Here is an 18,022-nt window from a genome sequence, read left to right as displayed (position 1 = left end):
AGAGAAAAATCAGTTTTTCCACATTCAATTTAATTGACATTTTTCTTTCCTCTTATAAACAAATGGTCACATAAGGAGAATCACGGCAACAAATAAATAACTACAGATCTTGTTACTACGACTTACAGGACAACAGTGATTATAATGCTATTCTCACTATAAGCTTGAAGTGGAACTTAAACTGTGTTTTTTTTCCCATAACCTTTTACATGTTTCTATGAATTGTGGTTAGAAAACCCAGGTTATTAAAGGGACACGTTATTCAGACCTAAAGCTCTCAGGGAAAAAGCAGAAAAACGACTGAGCAGCAACTCTAAGCTTTTGTTTTCGGGACCGAGGAAACACAGGACGCCTGTTTGAGCTTCACTCATCTGCGTTTTCAGATTTAGAATCAAGGCTTTTTAACACAACGGAAACATGGGCTGTGCTAGAAAGAGAAGTGGAGTCTCAACCTAAAAGAAGCAGGTGAGTGAAATGTCAATGATGAATTACGAGACGTGGAAGATGATTTGAGCTGATCCGTCCTCCTCGAGTTTGAAAGATTGACCTCCAGTTTTAGTTCGTTGGCCAGAATTTATTTTGAACAATTCAGTGTTTAGTTTCAGACTCACTAGATTTAGTGACACTAATGCAAAGTGTTAAGATGAAAAGTCAAAGTCTACATGTGAGAAGTAAAGATGTAACAAAGGTTGTATTTCTTTTACCCTAAAAAAACTATCTTTTTTATTTTTACTGTTTGTCTGCAGGATTCTGCAAAAAACTACTTAACGATTTCAATGACATTTTGTGGAGTGGGAAACAACCCAGGGAAGAATCCATAACATTTAGTTGCAGACTTCAGGAATCCAGGTTATTTTAGTTTTTTTCGTCAAGATTGCACAATTTTACGTATTCTCAGAGAATAATTCATGGATCTTGATGAAATAAAACCTGAATTTAATTGGTTTTCCCTATAAGACTGTGGGGCCTGGGCGGAGGTTTGTGCTCCACTGAGTGACATTCTAGCTCCAACTTTAATCAAAGTCGTATTAGCTGCTTAAATCCAACTCTTAACCTTTGCTGTTCCCTCTGTGTGACGAGTGAAACATCCTGGTCTCATACGTCATCACTTGGTGATGACAACTTGGTGACCTTCACACATCTTGAAGCTCACCGTGCTTTATCCACCATGTTTCTAGCAGCTGTACACATCTGGTAGATCACGGTGTTCTGCAGGAGAACTGCACATGTTTGACTTTTGACAGGAATCACACATTCGTCATGTCACCTGCGTTTTAGGGTCTGGATAATTTCAGGAGGTGAGACTGCGGAGGCAGCACTGTTGCGTTGTTAGTGGCAGCGTGAGTGTCGAGTCTTTTTGAGGCTGAAACTAACCACTGCACTCGGGTCGTTTTAATGTCACTGTTTGTACGTGACTCACTCAGATGTGTGTGTGGGGGGGGGAAATGACCACCAGAGAAATACATTCGGAGCGCCGTTCCTTCCCAACACGAGCGCGCAAGCTGCACTGGAGTAAGCCCTTTCTAGTGTTGCATCTCCTAAAATCTTCACGGATTAAAGAACAAAAAATAAAATAAAATAATTAACAAGATAAGCCAAAATATAGTTTACAAAGGAAAATAGAGAATTCATCTTTTCTTTGACATGAAAATATCTCCGGTGTACACATCTGTAGTGAAAGAGTCAGCATTCACATCGGGCAGAACAGTCCCTGCTCAAAAGCCAGGAAGCCACAAATAAAGTGCCAAGCAACTAGTGGACAAACCATTGCACAAAAAAACAAAACAGAACAGAATTACACTTTACCCAGTCCAGAACCTGACATGATAGGCAACGAGATAAAACAGTCAGAATCTTCTTCACGTGTCTATCATGTCATGCAGTTGACTGCGTAATGCAGAGGCGTCAGAACTTTCAAGTCCGCGTATGCAAACGACCAGTGCGCCGTGCCAATCTGCAATCGGACGTCGCCCGCTCCCATTTTCTCAAGCAAGCCAAAAAGGTAGTGCAGATAGGAGGAGGAGGTGGGATGCTCTTTTTCATACGAGAATTGACCATTTACAGCGACTCGTGCACAGATGCTACAGTAGGAAGAGGAGTGGAACGAGCAACAGTCGGGAGGAGAAGATTGAAGAGCAGAGAGAGAGAGAAAGAGAGAAGCCGCCAAGGGCCAAAACACTCCAAAGGTCGGGGGTCATTCGGCAACAGGCTGGAACTATAGGACGGTGCCACAGAGATTACATTCTTTTATCATTCGTGAAGAACCATTATACAGAGATGGAGGTAACAGAGTCACTTTAACAGAAATTAAAACTTGTCGCACAGGAGAAACCCATACATGCATCCCTCTAGACTGTGTGATCGCTTGAACGTTACACGGATCAAAACCTGTGGAGCAAGAGAAGGTCTTCGTTTATCGAGGTTCTGTCTGTCAGTATAGTCATGCATTTAGTTTCAGCTATAGCGTATGTACAAGGTCAGTGTGGATGACTGTTATTCAGCAGGATGAGAGAAGAGGAAATGACAGGAGAGCTCCAACCACTGGCAATACCCACACTGCATCGGTGACATCAGGCTGAAAGATCAAATAAGAACTTTTTTTTTTTTAGTAATAAAAAACTGAGGAAAAATCCGACTTTATATAAAGAAAATCAGCTTCTGGTAAAGTGTTGTGCATTTCTGGGGGATTCGTTTTAGTGGCTTATTTTTCAGTACCTGGCTCGTAACTGCCAGATGTTTTCAGTAACTACAGATAAATGTTTCATCGATCTAAAACCTTAAGTTAGGATTCGAGAGAGAGAAAAATGATTTGTTTTCTTGAAGAGCAACAGTCACACAGAAGTAATTTACTGTAGAAGAGGCAGAGAGCTGAGTTTGTGTGAAGGTGGTTGTCGAAATTATCAACAAATGATTCAAGAAAAGCAAAGGCGGGGCGAGCAATTTAGAAAACAAAAAAAAGATTTTAAAAAAGTATTAAGTAAAGCTGGATTTATGCTTCTCTGTATAAATTCATAGTTCTGCAAACTATTTCATTTGATTGTCATAGCACCACTGCAAAAACTCCACATCCTGCAGCCAGCATCCTCCAACCGATCAAGTCTGCGTCTTTTCACAATTCAATTTGATCCAAGGAGATGCAGCTTATTCTCAAAATACACATTTGTCTAGTGATTGAAATCCAAGCACAAGCAGGGGCTACTTAGATGTGAAGGTTAAAGTGAGAGCGGTACAAAATCTGAAGGTGAAATCAAAAAAGTCCAGCTCTCAAACTGAAAGACCTCGCTCTTGAATAAAGAAAAAAAAAACACCATACAGTGACGGTGGACAGATAGTTAGCACTGGAATGGCGCCACTAGTTCACAATATAAATATATCAAGCTACTTCCAATGGGAGATGATACTGAATCTCTTTCTCCGTGTTGTCCTCAATAGCCATTTCTACCATGTTCAACCTTTGGCACCACGTCACACAGAACACAAGCAGCCTGATCACATCTCTACATGCAGCTCTGAGCCTCGCTCCATCACCAAACCATTGCAAAAGTATAAATCCAGCTTAACTTCTGGAATGTGTCAAACAATAAAACATCAGGAGGTGGATTTGTTTTTTTCTCTTATTTGCATAGGAATCACAGATCTGTCAAAGGCAAACAAAACTTTTCGTGGAGGAGCACAGCAGATGAGAAACTGTGGAGGTGGGCAGTAAAACCAAACGTGATTCCTTTCTCGGGAAGAAGAAGAAGAAGAAGAAGAAGAAGGGGGGAGGTGGGGGAATTCTTCCCAACAGCGCTTTAGGTGAGTAAGTGATTAGCACGTCTGTACACAAATATAACAATATACCAAACATGATCCCACAGACCTACAAACGACTCTCAGGGAAACTCTGACAAAAGGCCGAAGCAGACTGAAATCTGAGGTGCAGTTTTTTTAAATTTGACACTTGTTTTCATACATTTTGGCAAAAGAGACGTGTGTTTGTCATGGAAATAGTTAGTGATGATGCGAGTACATTTACAGTTTCAGACTCGACTACGTCCTCGACTGTTGTTGTTGTTGTTGTGACCATTTTAGGTGTTTGCAACACTGAATAGAACAAGGCCGATCTTGTTGCTGGCAAGACATTGCATAAAGTACTTTAAATATATAAATACACTCATTCTTTCTTATACGGAACCTCTATGTTCTGTTCACTTTACTTACTATAGTAAAAATATCCTTATTTTCATAAACTCTGAAATCGTAAGATTGCATCTTATGGATACAACTGTTTGAAGGCGTTTTAAGTTATATCCTACAATCGATGGTGGAAATCTCTATTTGCTGTAGAGTACTTTGTTATTGACTGTGGCAAAGATCAGCAGAGTTTTTGTTAGAGCTTCCCTGTTCAGGAGCAAAAAGCCTCCCCATAATTGCTTCAAACCCATACTTTGAATTTTTTTTTAAGTTTCTTATTTTTTTTGCCCCACTTTTAAAAAACATTGACAATTTGGCTATAAACTGTACCGCTACAAAATACAGTACATTGATTTGTCAAACCTTACACAACAGAACCACAAGTATCACTGATCAAAAGTTAAGTTCCTCTCAAATACACGAAATGTTACAATAAGTTACGAAAATACGCTGTCACGTTAGACACTGAAGTAGAACAGTAGAACACTCATGTAAGGCAAAATCAGGTGATTTCACAGTGACGACTTCAAAAGATTTGAGATTTTAGTGTTCTCTGGTTTAAAAACAGACGGCGGCAGTCTGAACGTGTGTTGGCTTTTTACCTGCAGAACATTAATTTTGGACGCGTTTCTCTCGCTTTCTAGTTGAATAGAAATACCTGATGATTTTCTCAGATAAAAAATAATTTCAGTGGCGTAGAACCATCCATTATTGGAAACTAGGACGTTTTGATTTAAGCGGTGGGCGGCAGCACGGCAACGTCTAGCACGTGCCTACATCGGAGAATGGCACATCTAACACCGAAGAGCAACTATGGGGAGGTTTTGCACTCCTTCATTAACCAAGTAGCTTAACAAACACAATATAAATATGTTAGTGATTAATAAATAGACACAAATTACATCAGTGCAATTGTACACTATGCTGACAGAGAGCATTTTGGCATCAAATTTAAATTATGAAATAGAATATAAAATCTTTAACCAAATAAATAAATAGAACATATAAATACATAAAGCATCAAAACATACAGTACATGATGAAAATAACTTTTGGTTGTCAAAAATAAAGCTTTGAGTGTGAAATAGAAAGCTGTTACAGCATGATGGGAAAACCAATTCACCTGATCGCCAGGTACGAGCAAACCGGATGGAGTTTTTTTTTTTTTAATCCTCTTTTTTTGTTGGTTTTTTGAACAACAGCCGTTATAACAGGAAACGGTTTAGCCCAATGTCCGAGCAGCTTCCTGCTACGAGCAAATATAAACAAATACTTAAGTGGATATGAAGAAAAAAAAAAAAGGTCAAATGTGCGTTTGGAATATATGTGGCATGTAATGGTACACTGTAAACACAGCAGGCTAGCGAAAGCGCTGAGCGACCAATCTCATTCAAATGGACAGCAGGGCCATTCCCCAGCAAGCCACTGGATGTCTTATTCCCTGCTGTCTTTGGGTGGCGCGTCGTTTCGAAGGGCTTCACGGAGATGAGGGCGAGGTCGGACAGCTGGACAGCCATGCAACGAGGGAGAGGGTTCATCCTGCCCTTTGTTTCTCTCCATTCACAAGTTAGTGTTTTTTTTTTTTCCTCTTCTTGTTATTGGCCACAGTCAGCCTCTAACGTTACAGCCTGTCCATCCTGAACGTGTCCTCGGTGGCCGGGTCGGCGAGCACCATGTCGGGGTCGTTGAGCATGTGCAGTCCGTCCAGGGTGAGCGGGTCGATCTTCAGCTCGTCCAGAGGAAACTGAGAGTCTGTGTCGAAGCTGACATCGCCGACACCAGCCAGAGAGTTGGTCAGCTCTTTGGAGAGGCTCGGAGGAGACTCACCTGTGACTGAGATACGACACGTTAGAGAAAAACCCTGGAACTGACGTCCGAGGAAGACGAGGCAAGTATCAAATTGAGATTTTTTTACACAGACGGAACTAAATTTAAGTGTTTGCATTTTTAACCAGCGACAGTAACTAGAAAATATTAAACACAGATCACATGAAAAGCCAGAATATATCTATTTAGAAGAATATCATTTTCAGTTCAAAGAACCCAGGGACATCTTTGGAGACGTGTTTCCTGTTTGAAGCTGCAAATACAATATATCACCAGTACAGCGGTGGAAGTTTGGACACTTTCTCCTGCAGGCATAGCTATTTATATAATTTTCTGTTTCTGGTTTGTTTTATCGTTACTTTGTTATTCCCTTCTCTGTTTTCCTTACCTTGTTACGCAGCCTAGTGCACCTTGAAAGGCGCCAGAAAAATCCAAGATCTTATTATAACCTTCTGAGAAGTTAACAGTATTTACATGTTTCCATGAGCTCAGGGTCAAACTCAGTACAAGTGGAATAAGGTAAAAGTGGATGTAGTGGTTTGGCCCGTGTGGCTACCTGTGAGGATGATATTGGGGATGTTGCTGTGGCTACTGTAGCCGAGCTGCTGAGAGTCCTGTAGGCTGCTGCCAGTGAGGCCCATCATGGCCGCCTGTGTGTAGTTGAGGGTGGAGCACTGGTTGTAAAGGCTGGCGGAGCTGATGGGGTTCTCGATCATGTTGAACTGCTCCAGCTACAAACCAGTGAAGAGCAGATGTGGTGTAAAGTTAGGGGCTTTGCGAAGACATCAAATACTCTGGCTGTTGTTTGTGTGTTCTGTGTCACCTGGTGAGAAAGTGCATTGGTCTGCCTCGATGTCAACTGCTGATCATAGAAGGAGTCGCCAAATATACTGCCCACTAAGGGGATGTGCTGGAGAGAAGAAGGAGGTGACGAGATTCAGATCAAAGAGGAAGAAAGCAGCTCCGATTAAAACAAACAACAGGAAAAGCTACATCAGCCACAAGGCCGGTTTATCTGGGCCCACAAGCAGCAACTGCAGCGATGGACGAACAGAAAACACAAGCAAAACACAAAGTAGCACGACTGTCGGACTGAGCAGTGACCGAAGCGAATGGTTTTTGTGACAAGAGCTATCGTGGTCGAGAGTTAAAAAGAGGTGAATGAAACACTGGAAAGAGTTAAAAAAAAGAAGTTTTGTTTTCTTTGTTTGATGTTTATATTCACCACACACACACACACACACACACACACACACACACACACACACACACACACACACACACACACACACACACACACACACACACACACACACACACACACACACACACACACACACACACACACACACACTTTCTGAAGGTGTGGGGGCACCGCATAGCTCACCTGGTAGATTTGGCGCCCCTTATACCAAGGCTTCAAGCCTCTTTACAGCGGCACAAGTTCGATTCCGACTTGCTGCCCTATGCTGCACGTCACTACCCCCTCTTTCCCCTTTCCCGCTTAACACTGTCCTATCAAAAAACACAACTTAAAAAAAAATTGTAAGTGATGAAGGTGTGGATGTGAATGAACATGATGTGGTTGTGTGTCCCGACCCTGTAGTCAGGACACACAACTGCAGTGATACACTGACCACGGCAGCCCTGTTCATGACGAAAAACACAGATCAATGTTGAAGGGAAATTCTTTTATTTGTCAACCTGAGGGATATTCTCATATTTGACTTTCTTCGGCTGTAGAGGTTTGGGCGGCGAGAACTAGTTGTATCAGGATGAGGACCACAATGATCCTCCTCATTGTCAGCATTTGGATTTGCAGTGTTATACTATATATATATATATATATATTTCTAAGGATGTTTATCTTTACTTGGATTAAAAGACAAAGTTTGAGAGTAGAAGATTCTGTAAAAGTTCTCTTAAAAAAGCTTCTGGGACTTTTTTCCACCCAGTGTCCTTCTTGCCAAAGCCTGTGTCCCACATCTCTACAATCAAAGAGCTGAGTAAATTCTGAGAAAACCAGCAGGTGAATAAACACCAAACTTTCCCTTCAAAATATTCTTGCAATGAGAAAAGCGCTATCGAACAGAGTCAACACTGTGATTGGCTTTCTTCAGTGGTGGAGCCCCGGTCTAACATTTCCAACATTACTGATGCAACTGAGATGACCTGAGGACTTGATCAGTGTCTAATATCAGGATTTAGTTGGTTTGATTTGATCGGCATCATAAACTGTACATTCTACCTTTTCGAGTCTCTCCTCTGCACATTTCCAAGTCAGCCATTTCTCACATTAACTAAAATGCCTGTTATTTCTATTTTGTCTGACTTATTTCAGCTTTTGACAGAGTAACTACTTTTGTTGCTGTGGCCTTCAGCCATGAAATGGCTTTGCACCTTGAAAAACACTAGAGCCAATGTGTATTATGAAAACACATGCAGCTGTTATTTTCCTTCCTGTCGAAGGTTATATTGAAGATGGAATAAAGCTCTGATGACTCTTCCCCAAAAGGAGGCAGCGACAGCGATTTGTTGTGTATGTAAATAACAGATGTAAAGTGATGCAAAGAGTGGCACTCCAGTGACCCTAAATACGAGGGAGGATTACTGGGAGGATGCTTGTGGGCAAGAAAACAGAAAAATCTAAAATGTAAAAAATTGAAACAATAGGAGCTAATATAACACACTGGTCTGCAGAAAGGATATTTATTCCTGTTAATTTGGTTTGAAAAAGCAGAAGTTGTCTTATGTTCAAAGATGAGACTTTAACATGTTCACGTGGAGGGAGTATTTCTGTCCTCAACAGATGGATTATTGGTTCCTATTAGATGTTACTGTGTTAGCGAGTGTTTTAAGTCGGTTCGATGGGAATTTCGTGGTGCGTGGTTATAGTGACAAAAGGGTTCCTAGCATCTCCTAAAGTCTTGACTGCAGAAATTAATTAAGCACAAAAAAAAACAGACGAGAATGAAATCATGTATAACACTATTTAGAAATATTTGATCACTTTTCCATCCCTAGAAGTCTCTATCACAAGAGAACATGGTTTCAATCATCTGTAGCTCAAACCTAAAAAACCTTTATCGACAGTAACACAGTCGGGGCCTCCATCAACAAACTATGGCCGTGTAGTCATGCACAGAGTGAACAGCGACAGTGGTGATGAAGATGTGGGTTATGCAGGTGCTGACACCATGAGCGGTTAAACTGCCGATACAGAGAACGAAAAAAAGCAGCCTGACTCATCTACGATTAGCTTTCCCCCAGGTGCAAAGCCCTTCCCCAAACAGCAGCTAGCTCGGTGGGTGGGCCCTTACTTGAGGTGAGCCGCCGGGGGAGAAGCCTTGATTGGAGACTGGGGAGGTTGGAGACTGAGTGGCTGGTGAGCCAGTCTGATTGCGGTACTGTTGGAGGGAAGAGGGTTAGCTAGCACTAAGCTTCATGCCAGTCACACACAAATCTCAAAGGATGGGTTGTGAGAGGGCATCAGCGAAGAATCTGCTCGGTGGACTGTAGAGTGTTTAAGTGTAGGTGGGAAATATATCCAATCGCCCCCAGACATCATGTGGGACATCTGTGGCTGGCAAGTTTGTCTACACATCTGGAAAATATAACAGTAACATCTGTTGCTCCAACTCTGGAGTTAAACGGTACAGTTAAAGTTACTGTTGTATTACAGACCCCGTTCAGACCTTGTATTAACATCTGCCCTGAGTAATCTGATCACAAGTAGAAAGCGCCACGTTCAGGTCTGAGCACACCCACATTTGAAGGTGGTCTGCGACCCATGTGGCCACATTCCTTTCGAAGTCCTGGAACCAAATAATGAAGGACCGCCAACTTAGCTGACGTCTCTGACCCACTACAGATTCAATATATTTTTAGGCTTCTCAGTATCTACACGCTGATCAACACCAGGATTGAAACTTAACTTGAATTGGTAAAAAACACACACACACACACACACACACACACACACACACACACACACACACACACACACACACACACACACACACACACACACACACACACACACACACACACACACACACATCTATGTTAACTCCAACTTGGTAAAAACAACATAATTTGGCCTTCTTGAACACACTTTGAATACCAGGTCTGAACGGGGCCATAGCGAGTGGTCAAACTAGTATTTGTGTTTCTTCTAAGCTTCTTTCAGTCAATTTCTTGCTTTAACAGTACACATAGATTCATGTTTAAAAGATCTGTAAGCATCTTCCGGAATATCACACAACTAATAGAATTAAAGGTCAAGTCAAGAGTAGAGAAGTGTTTCTACTGGGAAGGTGAGTTATTCTAAGAAATGACAAATTAATGCGTGAAGGTATTTACCAGGCTGTGTTTTGGGCCTAACAATAAATTAACAAAATTAATAGAAGCTTAAGAATAAGCAAAACGGTGCCAGTCGTTTCCTCAGGCTTACTGTTATCTCTGCTTCCTCTCTCTGACTCGACAGCTTCTTACCGAGCTGATGCTGATGCTGGCGGTTGTCTGGGTCTGGCTGTCTGGGGAGGGGCTGCTGGCGGTGCCAGTGGAGGCTGGAGTCGGGAAAGTGATGAGCTGGATGCCCTGCGACAGGACCTGCTGCTGCTTCTGCAGGTCACTGAGCAGCTGAACCTGGGCCTGAACCGTCAACTGGTTGAACAGGGGATACTGGGCAAGCTGCTCCAGGGTCAATGACTCTGTTGGTACGGCCTGAGTAAAGAAGGATACAGACTTTGGTTAAGATTGGGCTTTGTCCCTGGGTTTGACTATTCTACTATTGTAAAAACACCATCAAGGCCACAGATTAAAGCTGGATCAGCAGATCCTTACCTGTGTGATGTTGACCGGTGAGGACAGGGTGGGAGAGAACTGCTGTGGCGACTGTTGGAGATGGAGGTCAGAGGTGAGGGTGAGCGGCACCACAGGAGGTTGCCGGCGCTGTGCCGTTACAGTCATGGTGGGCTGAGAGGAGGTGGGGATCCCTGCGGAGGACAACAGACACTATTAGTGTGTTTGACCAACAAACTGATTTGAAAACAAAAACTGATTGACTGACATTAATGACTACATTGAGGGACTCAGCACAGAATTTAATGTTGATTTCTGAATAAATAATAATAGTATATTATTATTACTGACAGAGCACTTTTCAATAATCTCATAACAAAATGCTTCACAAGACAGCAACCAGTCGTAAAATATTCAGAATTGAAGAGAACAGTTACAAAAGCAGTTCAACGAAAATTTTAATTCAAGTAAAAGCAGGAAAGGCTCTTCAATTAAAACTTTGTCTTAAGAGGGGACTTTAAAAGGCTAAAAGCAAACTGTAAATAAAACTATTCTCCTATGTCAAGAATAACAAATAAAAGCATGTTTGAGAAGTTGCATCCTGAGATTATTTAAATCTTGAAAATACCTAAATATTGATCGACAATCTCAATAGTTGTTTAATTAATTGATTAATAAGGTAATTCTCTAAATATAGTCAAAATAAATAAATATTGGATGAAAACATGCCGGCAAAATGTAAATGCTAAAGTCTGTTTGAAATGACTCTCACTTTGTCCATTGGGTTTTTCCACACTGAGTTCGTTAAATACGAGAGACTGAGACCAAGTGATGCTGTTGGGCCAAACTGATCATCAGCCCAGAAAGAACAAACCATCAGATATGATGAAAAGCAGCCAATAGCCTGCTGATCCAGACTCGGAGATTGTGCCAACACTGCATGTGCTTTCACTGGAGGTGGTGGATTTGAGCGTAGAATAGCATCCTGTTTATTTTGGAACTGAAAATACATCATGTTTTTCTGTGTTAAGTTCATAATAGATTCTGGTGATGTATACATTTTTACCATTTGACTCGTCTTCATTTACTCAACCTCCCCAAATATGGAAAGTGAATTAACAGCTGTTACCGTGACTGGCTGCGCTGATGCCCAGGTGGGTGAGGTTGGTGGTCAGGCTGCCCGTGCTGTTGGACGAGCTGAGGGAGGGGAAGGCCACAGTGTCCTCGGGGTCCAGCGGAGTGGACAGTGGAGGAGGGAACTGGATGTTGGTCAGATCAGGCAGCGAACCGCCGGTGTTGTGCGCAGCTGGGAGCACAGATGGGTTCAATTCCTGGTCTGGTGATGGGAATATACTAAAAAGAAAAAAAAAGTTTCATCGGTCAAAAGAAAACCTTTTGGATTTTTCAAAACTACGAGTGGCTAGATTTTGACCAACAAACACAGATGCAAATATGTTTAACTACAGATACTGATGCTTCAAAATAAGATTGAGTCATATATTTAGATCTGGCCATTTGTTCAAATTGCTATGCAGTTGTTTAGTATCAGTCTGTGTGGTAATTAATTTGAAAGTGACATTTCTGTTTCCTGTAATCTGAATTTCTGGACTGGCGACCGTTTTGTGACTTTAACTATATGCAAAATTGTAGAGACATATATTTAACTTTCTTTTTAGTGGTGCTGAAAAATAACAACAGATGACTATAAAATAGAATTCATTAAATATATGTGTACCTAATGGGAGTCTTTGGGTGAACACCCGGCTGCCATATCATGTATCAGTCACAGGCCAGTGTGTTCTTGCCATAGAACACATTAAATATAATAAATAAAACAGAATACATAATAAATATACAATAAGAAACACTATTCACATCTTTCTGCTTTTTATTGAGATCAGTTGTGCGCTACCACAAACATTTCCTCTTAGACAAAAACTTTCCAGCACGTTTCCTCGACCAGCTGTCTTGTATCAGTGCACTTACAGCATGACTTATTTATGGCTGTGTGGCGGCTGCAATACTCCGATAGTGTTTCACAGTAAAGAATAAGAACCCAATTGACTTGTGCCACTCACTTGATTCCAGGGACATCGCATGTGTTGGGCTTCGACTCATCCTGAGGAGAGAATGAAATCATGAGCCACGATTCTTGTATCTCAACAAAGTGTAAAACCTTGCAGCCCTTCCCTCTCCCATCAGTACCTTCTTGTCATTCCACAACTGTTCCTGTGCATCCTTGTCTGCGTTCGACTCTGAGTCCTCCATCCCAGGCACTGTTAGCAGCAGTACTAATTAGTGAAACAGCAAGACACAGTTGCTTGCTAAGACAAAATACACAACAATTCAAATCAGTGCAAGAAATGAGTCATCAATATCCTGCCCAGTCAAGCAAAATAAAGTGCTGTGCACTAGATTCCCGAGTCTCTAAAAATAGCAAGGTGACCACCAGACGGTTTGAGTGGATGCCAGGCAATCTTGGCTTCATTATAGCAGAGCTTTGCACATAAAAAGACATAATCCATGGATAATCAAAGAATTATTGATCCTCCTCTCCAGATTATCATGAGTCAGCTTCATTGAGAGATGTTACTTTACTCTACAGCCAGCCGCTGACTGTATGCTACACTGCATGCCGGGGCAGTTCCCTGCCCGAGATCAGTATGTGTTTCTCTCCATAAATATTTCATCAAGAGTAGGGATCCATTCTTTTATGTGTGACACAAACCCTTTAGTGTTGCTTAAAGTTTGCCATTGTCTCACATTAATAAATAAAAGCAGCTCTGTGTCTCTGTATCTGGAGCTTGTGTTACCTCGTTTTGGCTGCAGCTCCTGCGATCCCCCTGCAAACACCTCCTGGGGCTTCGGATTCATGGCGCTCTGGTGTAAGGCAGAGTCTGAATTTGTCCTGCATGTGTGAGAAAGATGAGACGTCAGTAAAATCTGAGTGCAAATTCTTCAGCATCGAACACTTTTCACTTTTATCTGACATTTGTGTGGCCTTCTTTGTTTTTGATGAATTTTGAGGTTTTGTAACAACACAGATGCAGAGTTTTGCAAGTTAATTCTTTGCAATTGAACTGTATACTGTTTTGTTTTGAACTATTTATCACTTTGTGAAAAATGGGAGTTGCTTACCTTCTCCAGCTAGTGTCTGGCGGTGGTGAGAGGTAAACTGAGCTGTAAGGACAGCTGTCAATGTGAATTTAGTTAAGGCTCATAAAGTAGACGGGATGAAACATGGATCTGCGCTAATCCATACTTCCATGCCTCTTGGCTGATTCAACCTGATGGACCTCATGCATACACACAAGTGTTGGGATCTAATTACATTGAAAGGGGCTTGAGTCGGTGTCTTGTTATCTAATGGTGGAACATATTTCTAAGAATAATCCTGTCAACAAGAGAGAAACAATGCACGCTCTCAAATTCACCTCACTGAGACGATAGCTCACTATCACCACTTCTTGTGTTAGACATACATATAATGCAGAGAAATCACACTAAACGAATCAGGCAAATATCCACTGCTTCAGTCTGAGGTCTCAAATTTTCATTGTTTTTATTTAATAGCTCATAAACCAAGAGAGCCAAAAATTCCAGTTACTTTTATAATACATTGAAATTACACTCCTTACTTACTTCTGTTAGCTAAACTAAGTCTCAAAGCTCGATCTTGAAGACGGACACATATTTGTCTCAAGTTCAAATTCATTCTCGAGAATATCCGTTATAACAATTATAAAATAATGCAGCGGAAATTAAAGTTGCATTGTATTTGTGAACAGTTTGGAATCCAAATAAATAACAGCAACAAGGAGACAAGTGTATCCCCTTAAAAAGTGTTAATATTTGAAACCAACTAAGATAATGTCAGGTCTGCGGTAATGTATAAATCAAACAACTTAACTTGCCCCAAGTGTCTGTTACCGAAGGCAGACCAAAACAAGAGAAGGTGTAAATCCCACTGGGATAAAACACACCCTCTAAAATCAAAAGCAATTACAAATAAAGTCAAAACATCCTTAAACAAAGGATATTTGGCGTCCATGTTTGTCGACTGACAGCGGCCGGCGGTGAGGAGATGTGATGCGGTTCCGGTCACGGTAAACACGCTCCACCAGCCCGTGGTGCCTGGTTGTTCGACTGGTATCCAGCACCGAGTTCTAGAGTGAACACACCAGGTGAATGAGGCGAGGAAAACCCACTTACCTACACAGCAAAACTACCTCTTACGATAATGTCTTAGGATTAATGGTGTAAATGTGTTCATTTCAAAATGAGTCAAGCCATGGGCCCCCCATACTGGTGCTTGAGTTGGCAAATGTATTTAAAGATGGAAAGCCATGACAAGCAATGATATACTTAAAAATTTAGGAACCAAATTACACGTCAGAGTAGAACGTGTATATCTTGTCGTGCACTTCTGACTTCCTTTCGTTCCTGAACCAAGACAAAACCTGGTCGAACACTCTACTGCCCTCAAGCTGATCCTGTAGACTCTAAAATTCACTGTTTTGAGCCAATCTTTCACCAATACTACACATAACTGCAACCTTTGCATGTCCAATATCATCAGCAACAGCTAAGAAAGGTACACTGGTCGAGAACAAACCTGTGATTTACCAGCCGAGAGGCTAAGGGCTCACCTGAAAAGGCAGGTCAATGTTGCCATTTCCAATCTGATTGACATTGGGCAGTGAGCCTCCATAGTACTGTCCACGATTCTGCCCTAGTTGCAAATACTGGGTCTTCTGTAACTGCAACTGTGCAAAGTAAAATTGCATGAAAGCATGAGTGAATGATTGATTCGATTCACAAAAAAAGGGTGATACTAAAAATGAATGATGCCTGTCAGTCCACAGTTGTGAGGTGAATGATAAATTAATCCATTAAATGACACATGAATGATGTAATGATGATGTGATGATGATGATGATGATGATGATGATGATGAGACAGGCCGATGTGGCTGTTTCATGAGTCACCAAAGAGGCAGACGACATCTTTAAAAATCACATCAGCTGATGTGAATGACACCTGACTGACAGCTGGTGTAATTACAATCAGACTTTCCATGTAACACATCTGGCTATTACATCAGCCACATGTCAGAACACACGAAAAAGAAAACTCACAAAAGTCATGTATGTTATTACGAGAAACACTGTGATGGAAGGCCTCCTGTACCAAGAACGAACTAAATGTGATGGTCTGATGGCAACACAAAGAAATCAGGCAGAGACCACAGATCTGAGAAGTTGATTGAATTCTTGTCCATGCAGTAAATGACAGTACAGCTCAGGTTCACACTGACGCAGCGCGTGGTTAGTGGGCATCATTTCCAGCAACAGGGCCGGCAATTAGCCTAAACACTTCCTGGTAACAATATGGTCCAATTTTTATGGTAAATTCAGAAGAAACAACTCCTTAATTAATTGATTGACGGACATTTTTGATTTTGATGACTGGTTGTTCAATGAAAATACAATCTTCTAAAATATTAAGATTTACATCATCACTCTGTTTTATATGATTGTTAACTGCAGGGCTGGACAACAAAACAATATATGTTATAATCGCAACAGAATTTTCATCAATAGCAATAATACAAAGGTAAAATTTACACTGATGAAGCGTGAGTTGGTATATTACATATTTTATCTTATGGTATAACACACAAACATATTTATCATTCTCTGCCCATAAAAATGTGTTTAAAACCACAGCCTTCACTCAGGAGAAAACATATATCTAAAGAAATAATAATTTGACATCAATAATGATCGCTATTGGCCGATGAATTTTTTTATCTCTATATAGTTTTTGGTCATAACCATCCAGCACTGAGACTCATGATTTCCTTCCTATCAATAATAATCGTCAGACAACTCATCATTTCAGCTCTAAACCAAATCTCTTGGGATAATAATAACAAGCAGATAGTCGAGCTGGAACTATTGGTGATTGGTCAAATAACAGAAAATCTATTAGTAGCCATTTGATAACAGTAAAAATCTTGAAGTTTATCAATTTATTCAAGCAAAAATGACAAACATCTGCTGCCTACATCCTCTAAAAGGAGTATTTCATGCTTTTATCTGCCATATGTAGCAGTTTTTGGACTGATGGTCTGATAAAACATATCTGAAGACATTGTTCCATTCATTCATTTTTTTACACCTAATAAAAACAACACTGAGTTGCGCCACTGTTGTGATGAAGTTGTCAAAAGTGACAGCGACTCAACGTTGATATAAACCAACCGAATGCACCGGTCAGGGCCGAGAAAACAACAGTGCGGCTTCTTTACAGCTAAATATTCATTCAGTAAAAAGTCTGGTGCGAGCTTATTGTTAGCACATGGCTAACAGGCTGCAGAGGTGAAGCTAACCGTGTCTGGCTAACGCAGCGGGGGGATCACAGGTGATATAACATGTGATGCTCTCAGAGGCAACACATCCAGCTGCTGCTTCTCCTGACATGTTGTGATGCTGGGCTTTTCCCCCGACGTGTTCGCTTAATGTCAGCTGCTGTGACCGGGCGCAGGTGCACGTCCCCCAGCCCGGAGAACACCGCTGCTCGACCGCACGTCGGGCTGTACCACGACCGAGGCCGCGGTGACTCTACCGGGGCGGCGGGAAGCCGTTAATTTGTGTGCGCGGCGAACGTGCAGGAACAACTTTAGCTACTTTAGCTACTTTAGCATCCCGACGGTCAGGTTGATCTCCGCAGCGTTCGTTAGCTGCGAGAGGGGGAAACACATGAAAAGGCAGACAAACAGCGGCGCTACGGACGGTCTGTGCTGGTCTCACCCGGGCAGCTCTGGTGATGTTCAGCTCCTTCATGACTTCCTCGAACGCCGCGGTCTCCTCCGCCTGTTTCTGGTTATGCAGAGCGATTTTTTCGCTAAATTTGCGAGGATTGTTAGAGGACGCCATCTTTCCCCTCTTCTTCTCAATGGAATGTTACGCTACGCACCACGCCGACGCCGAGTGGTGTCGTCATCACGCACAGCTGGTGCTGATGCTGCTGCTGATGTTGTTGCTGCTGATGTTGTTGTTATTGTTGTTGTGGTTGTTGTTGTGGCTCCTGCAGCTGTGGACAGTGATCGTGAAGCTCCAGTGAAATAGGATGAACATGGCCGTATTCACCACCTGAGGAGCCCCGGGGCCAAAAAGAAGTTCTCTTCAAATTATCAGTTGATTCATTTTAGCAA

General features: G+C 41.7%; 1 protein-coding gene across 3 annotated transcripts; it reads right to left on the bottom strand.

Moving 5' to 3' along the window:
• Window positions 1-9: 9 nt before the first annotated feature.
• Window positions 10-17,810, bottom strand: crtc1b (CREB regulated transcription coactivator 1b). Of its 3 annotated transcripts, none has more exons than XM_035176971.2 (14): window positions 17,619-17,810; window positions 15,453-15,569; window positions 14,844-14,969; window positions 13,942-14,003; window positions 13,617-13,711; window positions 13,009-13,094; window positions 12,882-12,922; window positions 11,933-12,156; window positions 10,846-10,997; window positions 10,495-10,725; window positions 9,321-9,407; window positions 6,824-6,910; window positions 6,557-6,731; window positions 10-6,006 (listed from the first exon to the last, which is right to left on the bottom strand). In XM_035176971.2, the coding sequence occupies exons 1-14, from the start codon at window positions 17,742-17,744 to the stop codon at window positions 5,795-5,797; spliced, it is 1,821 nt and encodes a 606-aa protein (XP_035032862.1). In that variant the 5' UTR covers window positions 17,745-17,810; the 3' UTR covers window positions 10-5,794. The 3 variants fall into 3 exon arrangements, with proteins under 3 accessions (XP_035032862.1, XP_035032863.1, XP_035032864.1); XM_035176972.2 differs by having other exon boundaries at window positions 13,009-13,079; XM_035176973.2 differs by lacking the exon at window positions 9,321-9,407.
• Between the last annotated feature and the right edge of the window lie 212 nt (window positions 17,811-18,022).

Source organism: Hippoglossus stenolepis, chromosome 14 (assembly GCF_022539355.2).
Source record: "Hippoglossus stenolepis isolate QCI-W04-F060 chromosome 14, HSTE1.2, whole genome shotgun sequence".
Classification (NCBI taxonomy): domain Eukaryota; kingdom Metazoa; phylum Chordata; class Actinopteri; order Pleuronectiformes; family Pleuronectidae; genus Hippoglossus; species Hippoglossus stenolepis.
The sequence above is the reverse complement of the archived record's forward strand: the minus strand, read 5'-3'. Positions and strand labels throughout refer to the sequence as shown.

Excerpts from the sequence above, each read along its gene's own strand:
- crtc1b (XM_035176971.2), bottom strand. The coding sequence starts at position 17,744 with ATGGCGTCCTCTAACAATCCTCGCAAATTTAGCGAAAAAATCGCTCTG. Across the intron at positions 10,998-11,932 it reads CATCAGCGCAGCCAGTCACG|GGATCCCCACCTCCTCTCAG; the intron begins GTAACAGCTGTT and ends TGTCCTCCGCAG. Across the intron at positions 6,911-9,320 it reads CCCCCGGCGGCTCACCTCAA|CACATCCCCTTAGTGGGCAG; the intron begins GTAAGGGCCCAC and ends TCTTCTCTCCAG.